At 43.2% G+C, this 18,310-nt stretch overlaps 2 protein-coding genes across 2 annotated transcripts in view; one reads left to right on the top strand and one right to left on the bottom strand.

Moving 5' to 3' along the window:
* LOC128261285 (neural cell adhesion molecule 1) overlaps window positions 1-18,310 on the bottom strand; it is a 71,194-nt gene that overhangs the window by 12,351 nt on the left and 40,533 nt on the right. Inside the window, 4 exon segments of the mRNA XM_052994900.1 lie at window positions 1,155-1,257; window positions 4,199-4,358; window positions 5,503-5,633; window positions 16,524-16,668. Coding sequence (XP_052850860.1) covers window positions 1,155-1,257; window positions 4,199-4,358; window positions 5,503-5,633; window positions 16,524-16,668 — 539 coding nt within the window.
* Window positions 7,503-14,355, top strand: LOC128261284 (protein strawberry notch homolog 1). The gene is made up of 4 exons (XM_052994899.1): window positions 7,503-7,975; window positions 8,034-11,831; window positions 12,230-13,412; window positions 13,480-14,355. The coding sequence occupies exons 1-4, from the start codon at window positions 7,624-7,626 to the stop codon at window positions 14,021-14,023; spliced, it is 5,877 nt and encodes a 1,958-aa protein (XP_052850859.1). The 5' UTR covers window positions 7,503-7,623; the 3' UTR covers window positions 14,024-14,355.

Consider the following 18,310-nt stretch of genomic DNA (forward strand, 5'->3'; position numbering starts at 1 on the left):
ATTTTGTAATAAATAAACCGTATAGGCAGAAAAAAGGTATAGTAATATAATAATATATATATTTTTTCAATTTACTTATTTCATTTTCAGGAGGGCCAGAGAATTTATCTTATAACAAAATTTCAAGACTGAGTCTTTTAGCTAAAAATAGCTGTTGTGCTGCACTTGCTTCATATTTTGTTCCATTAAGCTATTTCTGCAACAGCTTTGATTAAATTTTAATACATTAACATGCTGTGGTAATACATTTTTTACCCCTCCGCTTGTCAGGCGTTTAAATGCTGATAAATTAACTTGTCGCTCCCACATCGCCGGCGAGTCCTTCCCTTGGGGGCCAGCCTAAAAGCTGGCAGCAGCTTTTTAATGTTCACGCTACGCTCCACAGCCAGCTTTCCAGTTTTCCTCCGATATTTTCCAGCTAAGACAAGCCACCAGCAGCCACAACAATTACACGGCGCCGCAGCTGCCTTTGCCAAGGCTTCGCATATTTTCCACCGACTAATGATTAATTATTTTAGCATAAAGCGTCAGCACAAGACGCAGCAGCACAACAGCGGCGGCGGCGAAAAAAAATTGAAATTAAATACAAGACAAGACAGGGACAGCCCTCAGACAACTCGGATCTCGGATCTCGGACTGAGGAAGAGGGGCAGCTGGCCGGGCCGCAGTGGTGTGGCCTCATTAAAAAAACATTAAAGTGCGCCACATTCCCGCTGTCCGACTAAGTCCCAGCTTCAGCTGGCCGAGATGGAAACGGCAAAGCCAGTTGCACATTTAAAATGAATTAAAATCAGCAATTTAAAATCCAGGGCAACGACTAGCAAAAAGAACGACAAACATAAAACCGGATATAAGAGAAAGTCCCAAGGAATGAGAGAACAAAATCAAACTGAAAAAAGAAAACAACAACAAAATATTGTTAAATTTTCTCACATTTCCTACAAAATAAACAGCATTTTCCGTTACGCACACACGCGCCCGCACACACAATCACAATCATTTGTCAATTTTACAAACTTCCTTTCAACAGGAAACCGGAAGCAATCGCCTACAACACAGCAAAAACCTTTATGAGGGCAAAAGGGGGGTGGAGTGGGCAGGATAAGCAGAAAGCTTTTCAGTTTTTTTTTGTTTCTTTTTTTGTTCGAACTCACCGTGGCGGCGGATCGGCTTGAATCTCGCACACAACCTCAACAGTTTCGTCCTTGGAGGCGCCAATTAATATCACGCGGTCGGAGTGCTTGCAAACGGGTGTGTCTGTAATGAGAAAATTAGTATAAGTCAGCGCGAGATAAAATGCCAGACGACTTTATTATCTGAGAGGTCTTCTTGAGACATAATGTCGTAAAAGGTTCCTTAAACTTTTTCCTGTTAGGGAGATTAAGAGTTTTATTTTGGGTCTAAAAGTAAGTTTTTAATTTATTTTTAGCATAAAGCGTTTAACGTGAGCCTTAAAACATTTTCAAAAATAGTATTTTAGTTATATCTTTAAAGGGGTTTCTTAAAAGCGAATGCCACTAAAAGGTAATTGAATTCCGTTGAATACATTAAAAACGTTTTATTTTTACTGTAAAAGTTAATGTTTAGTTTATTTATAGCTTAAGGCGGTATTAATGCTTAATCAAACAATACAATTTTAATTATATTAAATGATGTATGTACATTAAGGGTCAACTTAGGCATAAATTCATTTTCCAAATAAGGCAGTATGAACAAATCAGCAATAAATCAAAAACGATTTGGTATTATATTGTATTCGGATTATATTTAAATCTAAGCTTTTACAAATTCTGTAATATAACAAAAGCATGTTAAAGTCATTCAAATAAGCTCGTAAATTATTCTTCGCCCATAAATTGCATATAAGTCCGATTCAAACAACGCGAATCCCTTGAAATCCTGTCTTTCCCAAATCCCACTCTTTTGTTTTATGTTGGGCATTTCCTCTTTCTAGCACCTGTTGAATGATAAGTCAGATACCCTATCAGCTGAAGAACATTAAAATGTCCTGAAAATCGTTGGGAAATGAGCCGAAGTATTTGGTGTGTGTGTGTGTGTGGGCGTGGCAGGTGAAAAACGCACAAAAGTGATTTAGACAGCGGGGAGCAACGCCTTCGCATCAGCCTGTCACTCAGTCGGTGAAAAAGGGTCCCAAAAGTTGGGAAAATGGCAATGGAAAAGCCTGCGAGTGGAAAAGCCTTGTTTACGGGAAATTAATTAATGTGGCAACATGATTTAGTGCTTCCCAGGTACATAGGCGTTCCATAAATGTTAAAGGATTATTAGCTGACGGCACACGTGGCGTATGCGTAATTTGCTGTCGTCGGTGGGCTGACTCTCTCCCTTTCTTTTTCCTCTGCCTCTCTCTCTCTCTCTCTCTCTCTCTCTCTGCTTTTGGCACATTTTTGAAGGCAACTTGAATTTCTGATGAATTGTTTATTTTCAAAAATGTACACAAAAACCAAGGGGCGTAATTAATTAGCCGGAAAATTACGCCCAATTCGGTGTTGTTCCCGATGTTGTTGTTGCCGACTTTGGTATTATACGTATAATTCAGAGGGTGAGAAGTATGTGAAGTGATTACTTAGCCGCTTTGCTAATTAAGCTGTACTTGAGTGGCAACGGGCAGGATGGGAAACAGAGAACTGACCCAAATTGTTAGGCGAATTCAATGAGGTCCTTTGTGGGAAATTCCCTTGGCTAAAGCAACAAGTAAAGCCATCTGCGAATGTGGCTTTCAACATAAAGGCGAAAAGTTATTAAACCCAAATTAAGCCGCATACATATTTTCGTTTTATCTGTTGCCCCCAGATATCTCTTTCAATTATTTGAATCAATTATTATGTAGTCCATGTAACGTTTAATTAAAACCTTATGTCTGTAATGCCTCGACTTAGGCTCATCATCCAAGTTATGCATTCAACTGACATGGAACTGCGCTCATGTGGCTCAATCAGCACGGAATTTAATCCCAAATTTATGACGCACTGGGGAAAATTTTGCAGCAGATAAAAGACCGGAACTTAAAGTAAGGCAAATGCGTCATCTGTTGTGGAAATCATTCATCAAGGCAAATCTGACTGTTATGATTGACTTTAATTTCTTTAATTACTCAGCGAGAAGCTGGAAAATAAATTCATTTTGATGGAATTTCATTATTTGTACCATAGGGATTTACAATTGTATTTTGCAGTGCAGTTGGTGTACAAGAAGCCTTGACAGAGGCAGTGGCAGTAGCAAAATCCAACCACTGCGATGGCGGCGCACTCCATTTAATTTATGGCTCGCAGCAATGCGCCTGTCAAAATATGAGTGTCTGTCTGTGTGCGCAGTACTTGAGCTGGAGCGGCAATTTGTATGGCTCAGCAGGGCGGGGAAAGGCAGTGGTAGCTACATGTGTATCGCTCAGAGGAGCAGAATCCAGCTAGACTAAGCCAGTGCCAGGACTCAGGCCCCCAGTACCCCCAGTACCCCCATGCTCATTACGATCCTCATCAGACCAGGCGTCTGTCAAATTGCTTAAATTTCGGGGATGGCTGGAGATGGGCGGCGGGAAAATGCGGATCCGTAAGTTGAGCGGCAGCAACTTTCGCGAGCTGTTAAATTGAGGCATAATTCCGCCTGCAGTTGCAGCTGGTTATGAAATATGGCCAAAGCCAACGCATGTGGCAAGCATATGAAATTCGCAGCAGCGCCAGACAAACGAAGCCAAGGAAAATGTTGTATTTATGCAAAAAGCGGAATGAAAAATATATATATATATTTTTTTTTTTTCGCAGCCTTGACGTGCAACTGCGCCAAGACTCCCGGGCTGAGTTGTAAAATGAAAACAGACGGAGCACAGCAAACAAAAAAAAAAAAAAAAACCCAAACAAAAATAAATAAGAGCAGCCTCGGAAAAGAAAAATGCAAATTGCAATACATCAAATGAGTCGTGGCTGTGGGCCAGAGGGGCTTAGTATGGGGGTATGACAACTGCGACGGCTGCTGCCCTGACTTTATGATAAGAAAGCTGAAAACAGACGAGCTCCGCTCCGAGTGGCAGATACAGGGGGCATGCAGCATTCCCGGATAGATGATGCATTCAAACAAAGTGCCGCTTGGCAAATTTATGCTTTAAATCGCTGATGCATCACTGTTTCCGCTTAAAGGGGCATATGTACCATATATATGCAAGTCTTGAGTCAGGACTACTCACATTTCACCCGCAGTGGCAGCTGATTGCTGACCGTCTCGCCCTCGTCGTTGATGGCACTGCACGCATAATTCCCGGCGTAGTGCTTCGTAATCTTCTGCAGCACCAGGCTCTGGTTCGAACGGATGACCCTCGCGGACGTATTGTGCTCCAGATGAATTCCCTGGAAGTTAAGTAAATACAAGTATGGAATTATAATGCATGGAATATTTAATAGTAACATTTGCACTGGCCCAAATAATATAGTTGAATTCTAACCCAATAACCTACCAAAATGTTATATCTAAAATTTTTTTTCTAATAGCAATTGAAAATATTTGGCTGAAATTAAATTTAAATAACAATTTTGGAAATATTCCGAACAAGCAAAATTAAGTATAGAAAAAAAATTAAGATATTTATGCTTAAAATAATTAAAAAAAGGACTAGATGAAAATTAAAGCAAAAATATATGTAGTTCAGTTTAAAATACATGGTTCTTGCCAGTCATTTGAGTTTGATTTGCAACCTTTTATTATTTTGTTCGCCAATAATTTCCTCCTTCACTAGCAGTCTATTTCTGAGTAACAATATTTAATATAATGTATTCTTTTTTAAATTAAAGTCAAAACGCCATTCAAAAGCATTTGGTAATACAAATTGCTTTCCCTTTGGCAGCTCCATATATTTAGAGTCTATTGTTTTGAAAATAAACAAAATCTGTTAATCTGTACGTGAGTGAAAGCTAATGCAGTAATGGATCATTCAGCTACACTGCTGCCCAACTATAATCTGTTTTAAAACCACTGGGGTTCGAATTTCAATTTGCCCAAATCCGCTAAGCGCATCCGAAAGGCAAAAATTCACCAACACACTGGTGCTAACATGCCCTGGCTTCCCCAGTGGGAAGGATGTGGGCTGTGGGATGGAAAGTTGGCCTGAGTGATTGCCAAGCGACTGCGGATTGTAGTTGAGCGACGGCAAAATCAATGCCGCAAATCCCAAAACTATTTTACCCTAAAATGGCACCACCCAACCATCCACACCGACCGACTAAACCAGCCCAACCCACTGGCTGGTGAAGACCACGAGAATTGAAATGAGCAAATGCAGATCCATGCATCAGGACATCGTTGGCGGCGTCTAACGGAGCAGCCACCTCAACGCATACGCAACCTGCCATGTTATTGACACTTAACCAGGACCCAATGCAAGGAGTCAGCCAAGCAGACAGCCCGGGATGCCATTTCAGTGGTTTGGTTCGGTTTGGTTCGGATTGGTTCGGTTTGGTTTGGCTTGGGCCTGCGCTGCTCCGAGATGCGACCTACATTATGCAACCACAACAGTTTCCGCCACTGGGGATTCGATTGTACGTGACACTCGAAGTAAACATCGTCGCCTTCCTTGATATCATCCGGTGTCAAAGTTGAGCCCAAGCGTAACGTAACCAAAGGTGGATCTGCAAAAGAGGAGTGGAGGAGCAAGTCAATTAGTTATTCATTTGGCTGTGGGGAAATAAAAGTGTAATTATAAACGGAAATCGAGACTTTGGGCTTTGAAAAACACTGATTTTAACGGGTCCTGTTTTTTATATGCTACTTAAAATGTTTTTAAACAGCACTACTACGTAGATTAATCAAGTTATCAAGTTAATAAAAATAAATACTTTTGGGTTTACAATTACATTAACTTGGAAGATTTATTTTTTTTCCCTTTTCACTTTTATGATCGATTATTTAGAAAAATGTTTCCATAAGCTTTATAAAGATAGGAATTAGGAACTATCAAATTTATCTATTAAAGTTTCACACACTCTTTATTTCGTGATACAAAGTCAAATAGGATTTGTAATCTTTAATAAGCAATTAATAAATTTTATTAAAAATTAAAATTCTATTTAATTTAGTAAAACGGTTACAACGAACTCATAAACAGAAGCTCAGTGTGTACCATATAAATACCAATACATCTTCCGGTTTTACAACCGTCTTGTCATCTCCCCCAAAATCCCGCACACTGTCATGATCAAGCTTATTTAATAGTTTTTGCAAATATGAGCGATTTAGAGCAATAACTGGAACAAAGTGAAGCATCAGCCAAGAGTTATGAGGACACAGCGATGACATCCCGTCCACCGACCGCTGTTTGCCAACATGTGTTGCCGCTTAAGTCGTTTGAATTTGCTTAACGAGCCACAAACTTTGCGACAAACAGAGACCGACCAGCGGCAAGGACCCCAACTCAGACAAGGAGCCCCGGCCAAAACCAGCAAAAGGACCACGAACAGAAGCAAGATCGGGACAAGGACGAGAACGAGACCGAGACCGAGTACGAGAATGAAAACAGAGGGGGCGCACGTGCCAGCCTTAATACTGTTGAGTTATTGGCGGCCAAAACCAAACGCCGACAGTCAAGAGTTGGGCGGAACGGAACCCCAAGACCAAGACCAAGACAAACCCCAAGCCAAAGCCAAAAAGTTCCCTTCCGCCTGCCGCCTGCTGCAAACTTTAGAATGGCCTGGAAAACTTTTGCCCAATTTTGGGTGGCATTTTCCTTTCCTCAATCCACCCCCTTTTCTCCGCCAAGTCGTCTGCCAATCAGGCAAAGTGCCCAAAGGGCTGTGAAAACTCTTTCGCTGGAAAAGTCGCGTCGCGCATTTCCGCACACATGTTGCAGGCCATTTTTGTGATTATCATTTACCGTTCCAGTACGGATACCGTTGCCCCCCTTTGCCACCCAGCCTGCCCTTTGACCCCGTGCCACCCACTCGTTTCTTTGGCCCAAAACGACCATCGATCGATGGCGGAGCGGAAGTCAACGGTTGCTCAGAATTTATGTGCAAGTGTGGGCTGTTATATTATGGCAACTGCCTCGCGGGATTTGGCCAAGTCTACAAATATTAAAGATGTTTTGGCCTAACGATTCCGTGAACTTTTTCGGTGCTATTTAAATAAGATTTAACAAGTCAAACCAGAGAAAAAAATTTTTTAAGGCTCATTTCTACTTAATTAGGCACCGATTTTTTTTTATATCTGTTTTGCACTGCAGAAGAAAAGGTTTTATTAAAAAACCAACAAAAAAAAACAATATTATTTTACTTTGTAAAATATTAAAATTATGTTTAATAAAATCAATAAAGACATTTTTTAGAGAGACAACGAAAAACAACTCCTTACAGCACTGAATTTCTTTGCTGTGTTCAATATAAAGTAACAAGTAGGCTTTGAATTCGAAAACTTATAAGTTCTTTTAGTACCTTGTTAACTGATTAACGTAATAGGCTGTGAGAAATTTCAGGTGAAAAGCCATAGTCCTAGGAAAATAACAAAATATTCCTCATTCAATGAGATTGCTTCTCGGAATACAAGTCGGCAACAAGACTAAACAGAAATTAAAACGAAATAAATACGTGAAAATTGTAAAAAAAAAGTGAATAAAAATAGAACAAGATGTCAGGTAGAAAAAGGCATGGTAATTCCAAGAGGGCAACTGATGAAGAAAAAGAATCGACCTTTGGCAAGCAAAGGACTGAAGGACACCGACTGACAAAATGGCAGACACCAAGCAACTCCCTCAAACGCCCCGATTTCGATCCACCAGGCAGCACGGAGCATGAAGCCAATCCGAGCTCCAGACAGTATGCACAAAGTAGTATAAATTCGCAGCTAATGACAGGAAATGCACGGAAATCTGATCCGGATTGTATGGGAAAACCAAGCTCGGCAGCCAGCCGTCATGATGTTTTGCTTTCGAACGACACATCGAGCTGGGGAAATATCAAGAGTATCTCAGAACTTTCGAGTAACTATATCCACAAATAATAATAATAGTAATAATAATAATAAAGTGCCTTCTTCAGTGCCTGCAAAGCCCTACTCTTCGAGACGTTCGCATTCGACTCACAGAAGCTCAACGAAAAGTAGTAAAAACTTAAAGCAAAACAAAGAAAACCAAATTAAAGCTGATGAAAATCAGAAAATCCAAGTTAAAGCTCAGACTCCAGTTTATTCTGGCTGGAGTAACTATGAACACGATGCCATCGTTGAAGGGCGACCAGGCTCACGAAATTTATTGAACGAAATGGATCCGAATATAGCTCTAGACGGTTGGGCTCCAGAAAGTGAAGGTAAGAACCTGAAGCCCTTAGCTAATGCCATGTGGAAAAACGATTTTGAAGCCGCAGAGCAGTTATCAAAAAGTAAACGAAAGTCCAGTAGGTCCGATCCAAAGTCACCTGATAAACGTTCGCAGACATTGAATGTTAAAGAGAAAGTCCTAAGAGAGAACTTACCAACCGAATTGGCGCAAAAAAGTTCCGTTTCAGCACCTTTAGATACTATAGAAAAGCAACCCGCTGCGGAAGTTTTACAAAGAAGCATCTCTAGGTCCAGGAAAAAGGTGATTCCAGATCCTACGGCCTACTTTTCGGAGGCAGAGGGCAATAGGAGCATATATAAGCGTGGTCGCACTAGATCACAATCAAGAGCTAGGATCCAGAAGGAAATCAACAAGACAAATACTCCACAACTGGCCAATGAAGATGCCAGCTCCAGTAATAAAAAGTTGGTGGAACCGGCAAAGAAAAATCAGACTTTAGGTACTAGCGGCAGAGATCAGAAAAATAATCAAAAGGATAAAAATGACTTTGGCTACACAAAAGACGAAAAGAACATGGCCAAGACGAAGCCTCCTTTTCAGGACGTTATCGAATGCTTTGACCTGGATACAGATGATGGGGAATCGGAGAGTGAATTTAAAGCAATCCATAATAAAAGGGATATTTTAAAGCAGGCAGCTGGGGTTTCCAGCTCCTTGAACAAAAAGTTACACGATTCTGCAGATGAGAATGACTTGAAATACTTTAAACCTATAAAACAAAGTGAAGCCCCAAAAAATGATAGTGACAAAACGGAGCCTTTTTCTACACAATTAGCAAATAATTCTAGGAAAAGTAAAGCGGTAACCAATCAAAACAATGATGGTCATTATATAGAAGTGCTTTCTGACGTTGTTCTTAAAAGAAGTGTCAAAGAGAAAATAAAGGACGATAAGCAGGACGAAATCGACAGGCGCCCTAAAGCTGAACTTAAATCTTTGCAACCAAATGATGAACCGCAATCTATATGCGAAGAGATCCCGACAGCGGAGGAAGTGTTTCACAAACCGCCTCTAGTACCAGCAGATCCCAACTACCAAAAGTTACACGATTCTGAACAAGGGAATGACTTGAAATACCTAAAGATTAAACAACAAAATCTAGCCAGGAATGACAGAATTTCAAAAAATGATAATGAAAAAACTGAACCTTTTTCTTCTAAAAACGATTTTGTCGACCATAATGCACAATTAGCAAATAATTCTAGGCAAAGTGAAGTGGTAACCAATCAAAACAATGATGGCCATTTTGTAGAAGTGCTTTCTGACACTGTTCTTCAAAGGGGTGTCGCAGAGAAGCTAGAGGACGATAAGCAGGACGAAGATATCCCGACAGCGGAGGAGTTGTTTCGCAAACCGTCTCTAGTACCGGCGGATCCCAAGGAAATCGAAGCTGAAATAGATGCACGTCTTAAGGACGAACTGGATTCCCTACCTCTGGTGAAGGGCGAAGAGTCCGACGATGCTGTGGATCCACAGAAAGTGCATACTGCAGACAATAAATTGCCGCTGAAACAGAATCAGATATGCAAACCTCCGATTCCAGCAGTTATCAATTATCCTTTGGTTAATAACATGGTCAAACCGGGCGTTTATCAGATGGCCAAGCCAGTGGCTGCCCATCAGCTTGGCACCTTGGCAAATGTGCCGATAGTCACGCGAGTGAAGGGAGCTCAGGGTGAGGACATATCCGTGAAGTACACCACAGCACCCGATGGCCTGATCACGAGTGTGCAGGTGGTGCCGCCAGCGATGCCTCAGGCTCAGCAAAGCACGAAGCTGGAGAGCTTTACGGCCAGCCAGTTGCACCAGATATTGCAGAGTGGGCAACCGTATTTGGCCCTGCCGATGACCAGTTCTGGAAGTCCGGTGGCCATGATGAAGGAGCCACTAAAGCCCAGGGATGCTGCCTTTCCGCCGGAAGCAGCTGTTGAAGACGAGGAGGTGGACTTCGAGGAAATCGGTGTGGCCGACACTTTTGCGGCCTACTGGCCCAGTAAGCTCAAGTTTGGCCGGGCCCATCCGGACTCGGTGGTGGAGACGGCCACCTTGTCGTCCGTGGAACTGCCCGATATCAGTTACCAGTTGCAATTGCCCGCGGAAACCACCGACTGCCTGAGTGCCCTGCAACTGGAGGCAGTGGTCTATGCCTGCCAAGCGCATGAGCAGATCCTGCCCAGCGGCGAGAGAGCTGGCTTCCTACTGGGCGACGGAGCCGGCGTGGGAAAGGGCCGCACCATTGCTGGCATCATCTTCGACAACTATGTGAAGGGCAGGCGTCGTGCCCTTTGGATCTCCGTCTCCAATGACCTCAAATTCGATGCAGAGCGGGATCTGGCCGATATAGGTGCCCACGATAAGGTTCAAGTGGCGTGTATCAGCAAGTTTAAGTACAGTCGCATCGACTCCGAGGAAAACGAGAACTTCCGAAGGGGTGTGATATTCTGCACATACACGGCACTCATAGGAGAATCGCTGACGGCCAACTCGAAGTACAAGACGCGACTGCGCCAGTTGGCCAATTGGCTGGGCAAGAAGTTCGAAGGGGTGATCGTGTTCGACGAGTGCCACAAGGCCAAGAACCTGAGTCTCATGAACGTGGGCAAGTCCACCAAGACGGGCACGACTGTGCTGGAGCTGCAGAAGCTGCTGCCCAATGCCAGGGTGGTCTATGCCTCGGCCACCGGAGCCAGTGAGCCCCGGAACATGGCCTATATGGTGCGATTGGGGCTCTGGGGTCCCGGCACCGCCTATCCGGAGTTCTATGAGTTCGTGAATGCGGTGGAGAAGCGGGGCATTGGGGCCATGGAAATCGTGGCCATGGACATGAAGCTGAGGGGCACCTACATAGCGCGCCAACTGAGCTTCAAGGACGTGAGCTTCCGCATCGAGGAGGTGGCCATGCCGAAGGAGTTCCGAAAGAGCTACAACCTGGCCGCCGAACTCTGGGCCGAGATAAACAAGAAGTTCCAGAAGGCCTGCCGCCTGATGTGCATCGAGAATCGGGTGCAGAAGATCATCACCTGCCAGTTCTGGTGTGCCCATCAGCGCTTCTTCAAGAACCTGTGCATCGCCTCCAAGGTGAGCCACGTGGTCAAGATGACGCGCCACTCCACCCGATCGGGCAAGGCGGTGGTCATCGGCCTCCAATCGACGGGTGAGTCGCGCACCCTCGAGCATCTGGAGCGGCACCATGGCAAGCTGAACACCTTCGTGTCCACCTCCAAGATGATCATCCAGTCCTTCGTCGAGAAGCACTTCCCAGCGCCCAAGCGCGACAGCTTCCACCATCTCCTCAATACCGGTGTGTTTGAGCCGGAATCCCGTTCCCGACCGCCAAGACCCAAAAAGGCCAAGATGAATCCCGACTGGTTCGATGACGATATGGACGCCGAGGCCGGCGAAAGTGACATCGAGATGTACGAGAGCAGCTGGAATGCGGACGATGAGCGTGTCAAGTCGGGACGAAAGCGGCGAGGACGACCGCCCAAATTGGACAAAGGTTAGTAAACACTTACCAAATAGAGTGATGCAATAACGCCTAATGCCGTACGCGATTTAACGTTTTAAATAGTTTTTATAAGTGAAAAGTTGTGATAAGAAAATATTTAAAAAATCTAGCAATTGAAGGTACACAAACAAGCAAACCATTTAAAAGTATAAAATATAACATATATTAAATAGAGATATAAAAAATAACGTGTTCATAATTAAACATAAAATTAATATTTTTATCAATCATATTTAAAATTTTTTTTGGTTTTTTAATATTAAAAAAAAAGGGCAAAAAAGTCTGCTGGGCGTTTTTGCGCTTTTGGAAATTTAATGAAGTCTGCTGCGTTTTTGCATTTACTCTACATTACATAAATTAGTTTCTAATTTGCATAATACATTAAACAGTAGAGAAGATCACCATGCAGGAGCGCATTCTGCAGCATTTATGCAATAATATGAGGGCTCAGGATAACGATGGCGAACCCACCTACACTTTTGACAACACAAAGCCACAGAAGGCAAACATCACCGAGCGGGATGTGGAGCGATGCATCAACTCTCGGGAACTGCTGCTCGAGAAGATCGAAATCCTGGGCAAACGGCTGCCGGCCAACACGTTGGACAAGCTGATCTCTGAGCTGGGTGGAACCAATCTGGTGGCCGAGATGACTGGTCGACGGGGCAGAGTGGTGCGAACGGAGTGCGGTGGCTACAAGTACGAGTCGCGTTGCGAGAGTGACTCCTCGATGGATTTGGTCAACTACCGGGAGAAGCAGCGTTTCATGGACGGCAGCAAGCATGTGGCCATCATTTCGGAGGCGGCATCCAGTGGAATTTCTCTTCAAAGTGACAAGCGAGTGTCCAACCAGCGACGTCGTCTGCACATCACCCTGGAACTCCCATGGAGTGCGGACAGGGCCATCCAGCAATTTGGACGCACTCATCGCTCCAATCAGGTCAACTCCCCGGAATATGTGTTCGTGATCACCGATCTGGCCGGCGAACGTCGTTTTGCCTCGACGGTGGCCAAACGACTGGAGAGTTTGGGAGCCCTCACCCAAGGCGATCGACGGGCCACCGATGCCCGTGATCTGTCCCAGTTCAACATCGACAACAGCATCGGTCGCAGTGCCCTGGAGAGTGTGATGGAACAGCTGACGGGGGCGAAGCCACTGGAACAGGACCACATTCCGCAGTCCTACAAGGGCGAATTCCCCCGCGATTGCTGTGTGGCCATGGCCGGCGTGGGAATGCTCAAGGTGCGCGAGGAGAACAAGATCAAGCTCTTCAGCGTGGAGAAGGACAGTAACAACATCTCCAAGTTCCTCAATCGCATCCTGGGCTGCCGCGTTGAGGTGCAGAATGCCCTGTTCAAATTCTTTCTGGACAAGATGTACTCACTGATCATGCAAATGAAGCGCACAGGACGTTTTGATCTGGGTATTCTAGATCTGGATGCCCATGGGGCCAGTGTAACGTCCATCAGGCTGATGAGGTTCGCCAGGAAACATGCCACTGGAACGGCAGCCACTGAACTTCACACGGTGTCTGTGGAGCGTGGCATGTCCTACGAGACAGCCCTGGCCAAGTGAGCTCGTTGATGATTCCTTTGTTTTCAATTTAAAATGTAATTTAACTTTAAAACTCCCCCTTAGATACCGTAAAGAGGGCCAGCACGAACACGACGGTTTCTATGTCCTGCAGCAGCTGCGCCATGATAAGAACTCCTCCATATTGTGTCTCCAGGCTCAATCGAATGCAGCGGATGTCGGAGCACCCGGCAAGATCAACCTACAGATCTACAGACCCAATACGGGTCCCCAAGTGCGCTTGGAGACACTTCGCTCCATAACATCTCGATACAAGAAGGTAACTCCCGAAGAGGCACACAATTTTTGGATGGAGCAGTATAGTTTGTGCTTGAATAAGTGTTCGCATGTCTACTGGAATCGGGTCTGCCCGTTTCCGCCGGGCTGTGAAGTAGGTCTACGGGAACGCATTTACCACGTTCTGTCCGGCTTAATGCTGCCCATTTGGGACCGGATCGAGCATATCATCGAGAAGAACGGCCACAAGATCCAGATCATACGCGTGAAGACCGATGTGAACAAGAAAATTGTGGGCACTGTGGTGCCCAATGCCGTATACGATGCCCTGGTGGCCGATTTGTCATCGGACTCCATCGTGGCGAGCCATTAAAATGGCACCGACCCACACACAAGATATGACACACAATCGCAGCCTGCAGACCTTCGAGGTTATACTCATACCGTCAGCCGGCCTCTATTGCCACTTTAAAAATATCAACTCAAATTGTGGCATTCAAGGCAATACATGTGGCGTAAGCTTTCGCTTTTTCCAAATGCCAGGCACGCTCCACCAGCTCCTCCGTTCCCGGCCATAAACAATGGCCACAAAAGCACATACGGGAAGACACTTACAGCTCGTCTGCGTGCGTATGTGATTCATATGTATTGTCTGCAGTGCCAGTGCTGCGGGCTCTGCTACAAAAACACACGAAAAAATAAAGGGTCAGCGCGACAAAATTAAATTTGTAGTATTTTAGTAACTACTTCAAAGACGCTCTTTGAAAAGGGACAAAAGAAAACGAAGGAATGGTTGAAAAGAAAATACTGCCATTAATTTGAGATTTCACTAGATTTATTATTCACTGTTTCTTATTGCCCTAAAATTTTTAAAATCTAACTTCATTATTTCCCAGCACAAGTCAAAAAGCTTTTCCATTTCTCATTAATAAAATAATTTACTTATTTAATTTGAAATATTTTTTGTAAGTTTGTAAGCCAAGTTTTTATCTTCAAAGTCAGTATTTTTTTGGCAGTGTCGTTTCTTTTTCAGTCCTGCACTCTTGGGGGAATCTGTACAGCGTCTGTGATTGCATTGCATGTTTTGTCTTGTTTCCATTGCTAGGAGACCAACTAAGGCAGCCCCTCTCGGTTACATTATAAATTTTAAAACGAGCCAGTCGCACATGCGAGATATAAACCAAATTATACAATGCCAGTTGGAATGGAGGATAAGAGGGCGAGAAGGGGGAAAACGCGTGGCATAAGCCATGACCAAATGGCCTTGGCAAATGTCGTGCCTAAGGAGCCAAAACGCAGTTGGCATAATAACTCACGCGTGATGCAGATATCGTATTCCAACAGCATTGGCAACAAAAACAAAGACATAAAGAAGCCGAGGCATATAAATTAACCCGGTACCTAAATTAGAACAACCGAAATTTATCTGCTTTTTTGAAGTAGGAGACTGGGATAACTTAAAAGAAGTTATGGTAGTGATTATTTGGAATTATTATTTGAGATTCAACTCTAAACAAAGTGTTTAACGTTTACAACTCATTTCTAAAAATATTATTTTTTTTAAATGCAGGCTTAGACAAAAAGGAATAGGATGCATAAATTCTTGCAGCTGCAATTTAAAAGCTTTCTTTTTTCCCTAGGTTAATAGGCATTCCCATCCTGATTTCTTTGTGGAATTTATTTGCAAATTAAAAAGACCGTGTTTCTTTGAAATTCTACTAAAAACACACAGTGCCTGCCCCAACACCGGAATTTTCCCAAAACACAAACATTTGCGCGCACACTTATGTGTATATGACTACGTGCCGATCATAAAGTTTATTTGCGCCAACGTAGCACAAAAAAAACAACACCAGGAGGATGGTGCGGCAATTGCTTTAACGTGAGCAAAAACAAACAAATAAAATATAATATTCTAAACATAAAATATGAGCCCGAAAAGTATGTGTGGAGCATAAAAAATATAATCATATTATTCTATATACGCACAGACGAATTTTGTAAGGCGTAACCAACGATACTTTTGGTGGGGCGTGGCAACATCTCAGATTGAAGTAACGAAAATATTCATATTTTAAGAAATGAAAAGCAAAGAAAAGCTATTACGTGATGCCCTTGGAAACAGAGAAAAAGAAGAGCAGTCAGGGGAAGAAGATTTTGGCCACGCCAAACATGGCGTATACGTAACGCAATTGAGTTCGACTCGCTCACTCCCCTTCCGACACTTTTGTTTTGCACTTTACGATGTCCGCAGTACTTCCCTGATGGTTATGTCGGGGCTTTTGGAATACGAATTGGAGTGGCTTTTCGGGGGGATTTACAATTATTGAGAGATTTCATTAATGTTGCAGGTAAAATCCGATGGCGGTAAAACAATTTCGGAACCAGTTTCGGTTCTCCACTTAAGGGCTACTTTGTAAAGTTATTTTTTATTTATTTTTATTGGGCGGGAAATGGGGAGCCGCAGCCAAAGTCCTTCATTTAATTTAAGCGACTGCCATACATTTTGTTAGCCCACATATTTCATTTGTGCCTGGGCCCCTTTTGATCCCCCTTCCCCCTCTCCCGACCCTTCTATCCGCCGAAACGAAACGCTACAGTGTTTTGGCCCTTTGGCAAATTATTCACAATTTGTCATTTGTCTTTGATTTATTTGCATTTTAAAGGCTTTCAACGGCAGCGATGGCGATGGCGATGGCGACATCGCCGCCGTAATAAATTTTAGCCTGGTCTTGTTCGGAGCCCAGGACTGTCTACCTTTTGGTTGCTGTCGGCAATGCCTTTGCTTCCCTTTCCCTCGTTGGTGCTTCCTTCGGGAAACCTTCCTCCATTTCACTCATACTTCAGACTTAAGCACAATTTGTAATACTTACAAACGACATTCAATTTCCACATGGTCTCCAAATACAGGCCATTCACATTTGGATTTTCCGCACGGCATGTTATCGATTTGCCATCGTCGTCTGTGGTCGGCACAAAGCTCAGCTCGGAGCGTGTCGAGTTCTTTGATATGTCGTCCTGTGAAAAAAAAAATTAGTAAGAAATCGGTAAAAAGAGCACAGAAAATATAAGAAAATGTTTCTGCATTAATTAAGTTTTGTCGACAACCCCAGTGGCTCGGGACCTTGCCTCAAGGCAAAGTTCCCTTTTCATTGGGTTCTTTGTGTTTTTTTGCTTGCAAATTTGTCGAAATATTTTATGTTTGCAATTTAAAATTTATTGGTATGTTTGTTCGGGTCTTATGTGCCACGTGTGTGTATGTGGGTGTGGGTGTGTGTGTGTTTGTGGCTGTGTGTGCTTTCGGGGTATTATAAATTTAATGGCAGACAGGGACCCCAACAATGGCGTCACACAATTAGTTGAGCTCCGTTCGCCGCCATATAGTTGGCATGGCCATAAAGTGTTTTACCCCGATACCGACTCGCTTTGTTGGCAGTTTACACATTGCTCAAATCGCTCCAAGGCAAGGCTTTTGCCAGATATGTGATTCGGTTTACGGGTTATTGGCTGCAGAGGGTGTTAAACTGCTGGCAGTTAGCGGGAATATAAATCCTTGTCTTCGGTGGCGAAATTTGATCGATTTGATTTTAGTTGAAACGATTTTAAGGCTTTTTTGGGGCCCCAAAAAAAGGATTATAGCTTAGCCACTCCACTTAGTTAGATATTTGCACAGGTAAAATTCGAGGAAAACTCTAGTCCAAGTTTTTTATTTTAAAAGTCGGCTAAGGAGTTTGTTTGCCAATGGCACCTTTTTTGGAAACCTCCATTTAAACTAAATGTAAATGTAATATTGTAAAAATTTGCAATATTCAACAGTCGGCTGCTCCATTTGCATAGACTATTTCTATTCGTGGTCTAAACTTCTCAATTAGACCGTCTGCGGGGCTTTGATTAATGCCCGACTGTTACGGCTAAAACACTCCGCCTGAGCTCACCCACAATGCATAGCGATGGGTGGCAGACACAGACATATATTAGAAACCCCAAAGTAGGGTACGAAAAGGCATGTAAAACATGTGGGATGGCCAGACCGAGGACATCGGATGGCAAGGGGGCAAGGGGGCGAAGAGGAAAAAGGGAAAAGGAACCTATGCCGCATTACGCCAACTTTATGCTACATGAAAACTACTGAAAAACATTTCCGGTCTTTAAAAACATTGGCCCAGGAGCTGGCCAAAACGGCAAAGCAATCAGCGTGTATGCATATAAGCGGATAGACATGGACATAAACAACGGGCCAGACCGGAGAGGCACGGGTTAGGATACAGCTAACCAGGACTCGACTCCAGGTCCCGACACACAAAAATGAATTGCAACAAAATTGCGCCAAAACTCCCATAAATTTGTCCAAAGTTGAGGAGAAAAAAAGGAAAATAAAACCAAACAACAAACAGAAAAAACAGTTTACGGTTAACAATGTTTGAAATACCCTTACATATGACTTTAAACTTAAGTGCTTTCTGCTAAACTTTAAATACGATCAAATTACAAAAAAAAATCTACATTATTGATCAATTTATTTAAAACGTTTACGTTTAAACATTTTCTATACTATTTATTACCCAACATTTAAAGGAATAAATTAAAAGGCATAACAAAACGAAAATAAGTATGAAATATTGCTACGATTTTGATCAATTTATTTAAAAACAAACGATTC

Source organism: Drosophila gunungcola, unplaced genomic scaffold (assembly GCF_025200985.1).
Source record: "Drosophila gunungcola strain Sukarami unplaced genomic scaffold, Dgunungcola_SK_2 000001F, whole genome shotgun sequence".
NCBI lineage: Eukaryota > Metazoa > Arthropoda > Insecta > Diptera > Drosophilidae > Drosophila > Drosophila gunungcola.

Coding starts and splice junctions, on each gene's coding strand:
- LOC128261284 (XM_052994899.1), top strand. CDS start 7,624: ATGTCAGGTAGAAAAAGGCATGGTAATTCCAAGAGGGCAACTGATGAA. Junction 11,832..12,229: donor ACCGCCCAAATTGGACAAAG/GTTAGTAAACAC, acceptor TACATTAAACAG/TAGAGAAGATCACCATGCAG. Junction 13,413..13,479: donor TACGAGACAGCCCTGGCCAA/GTGAGCTCGTTG, acceptor ACTCCCCCTTAG/ATACCGTAAAGAGGGCCAGC.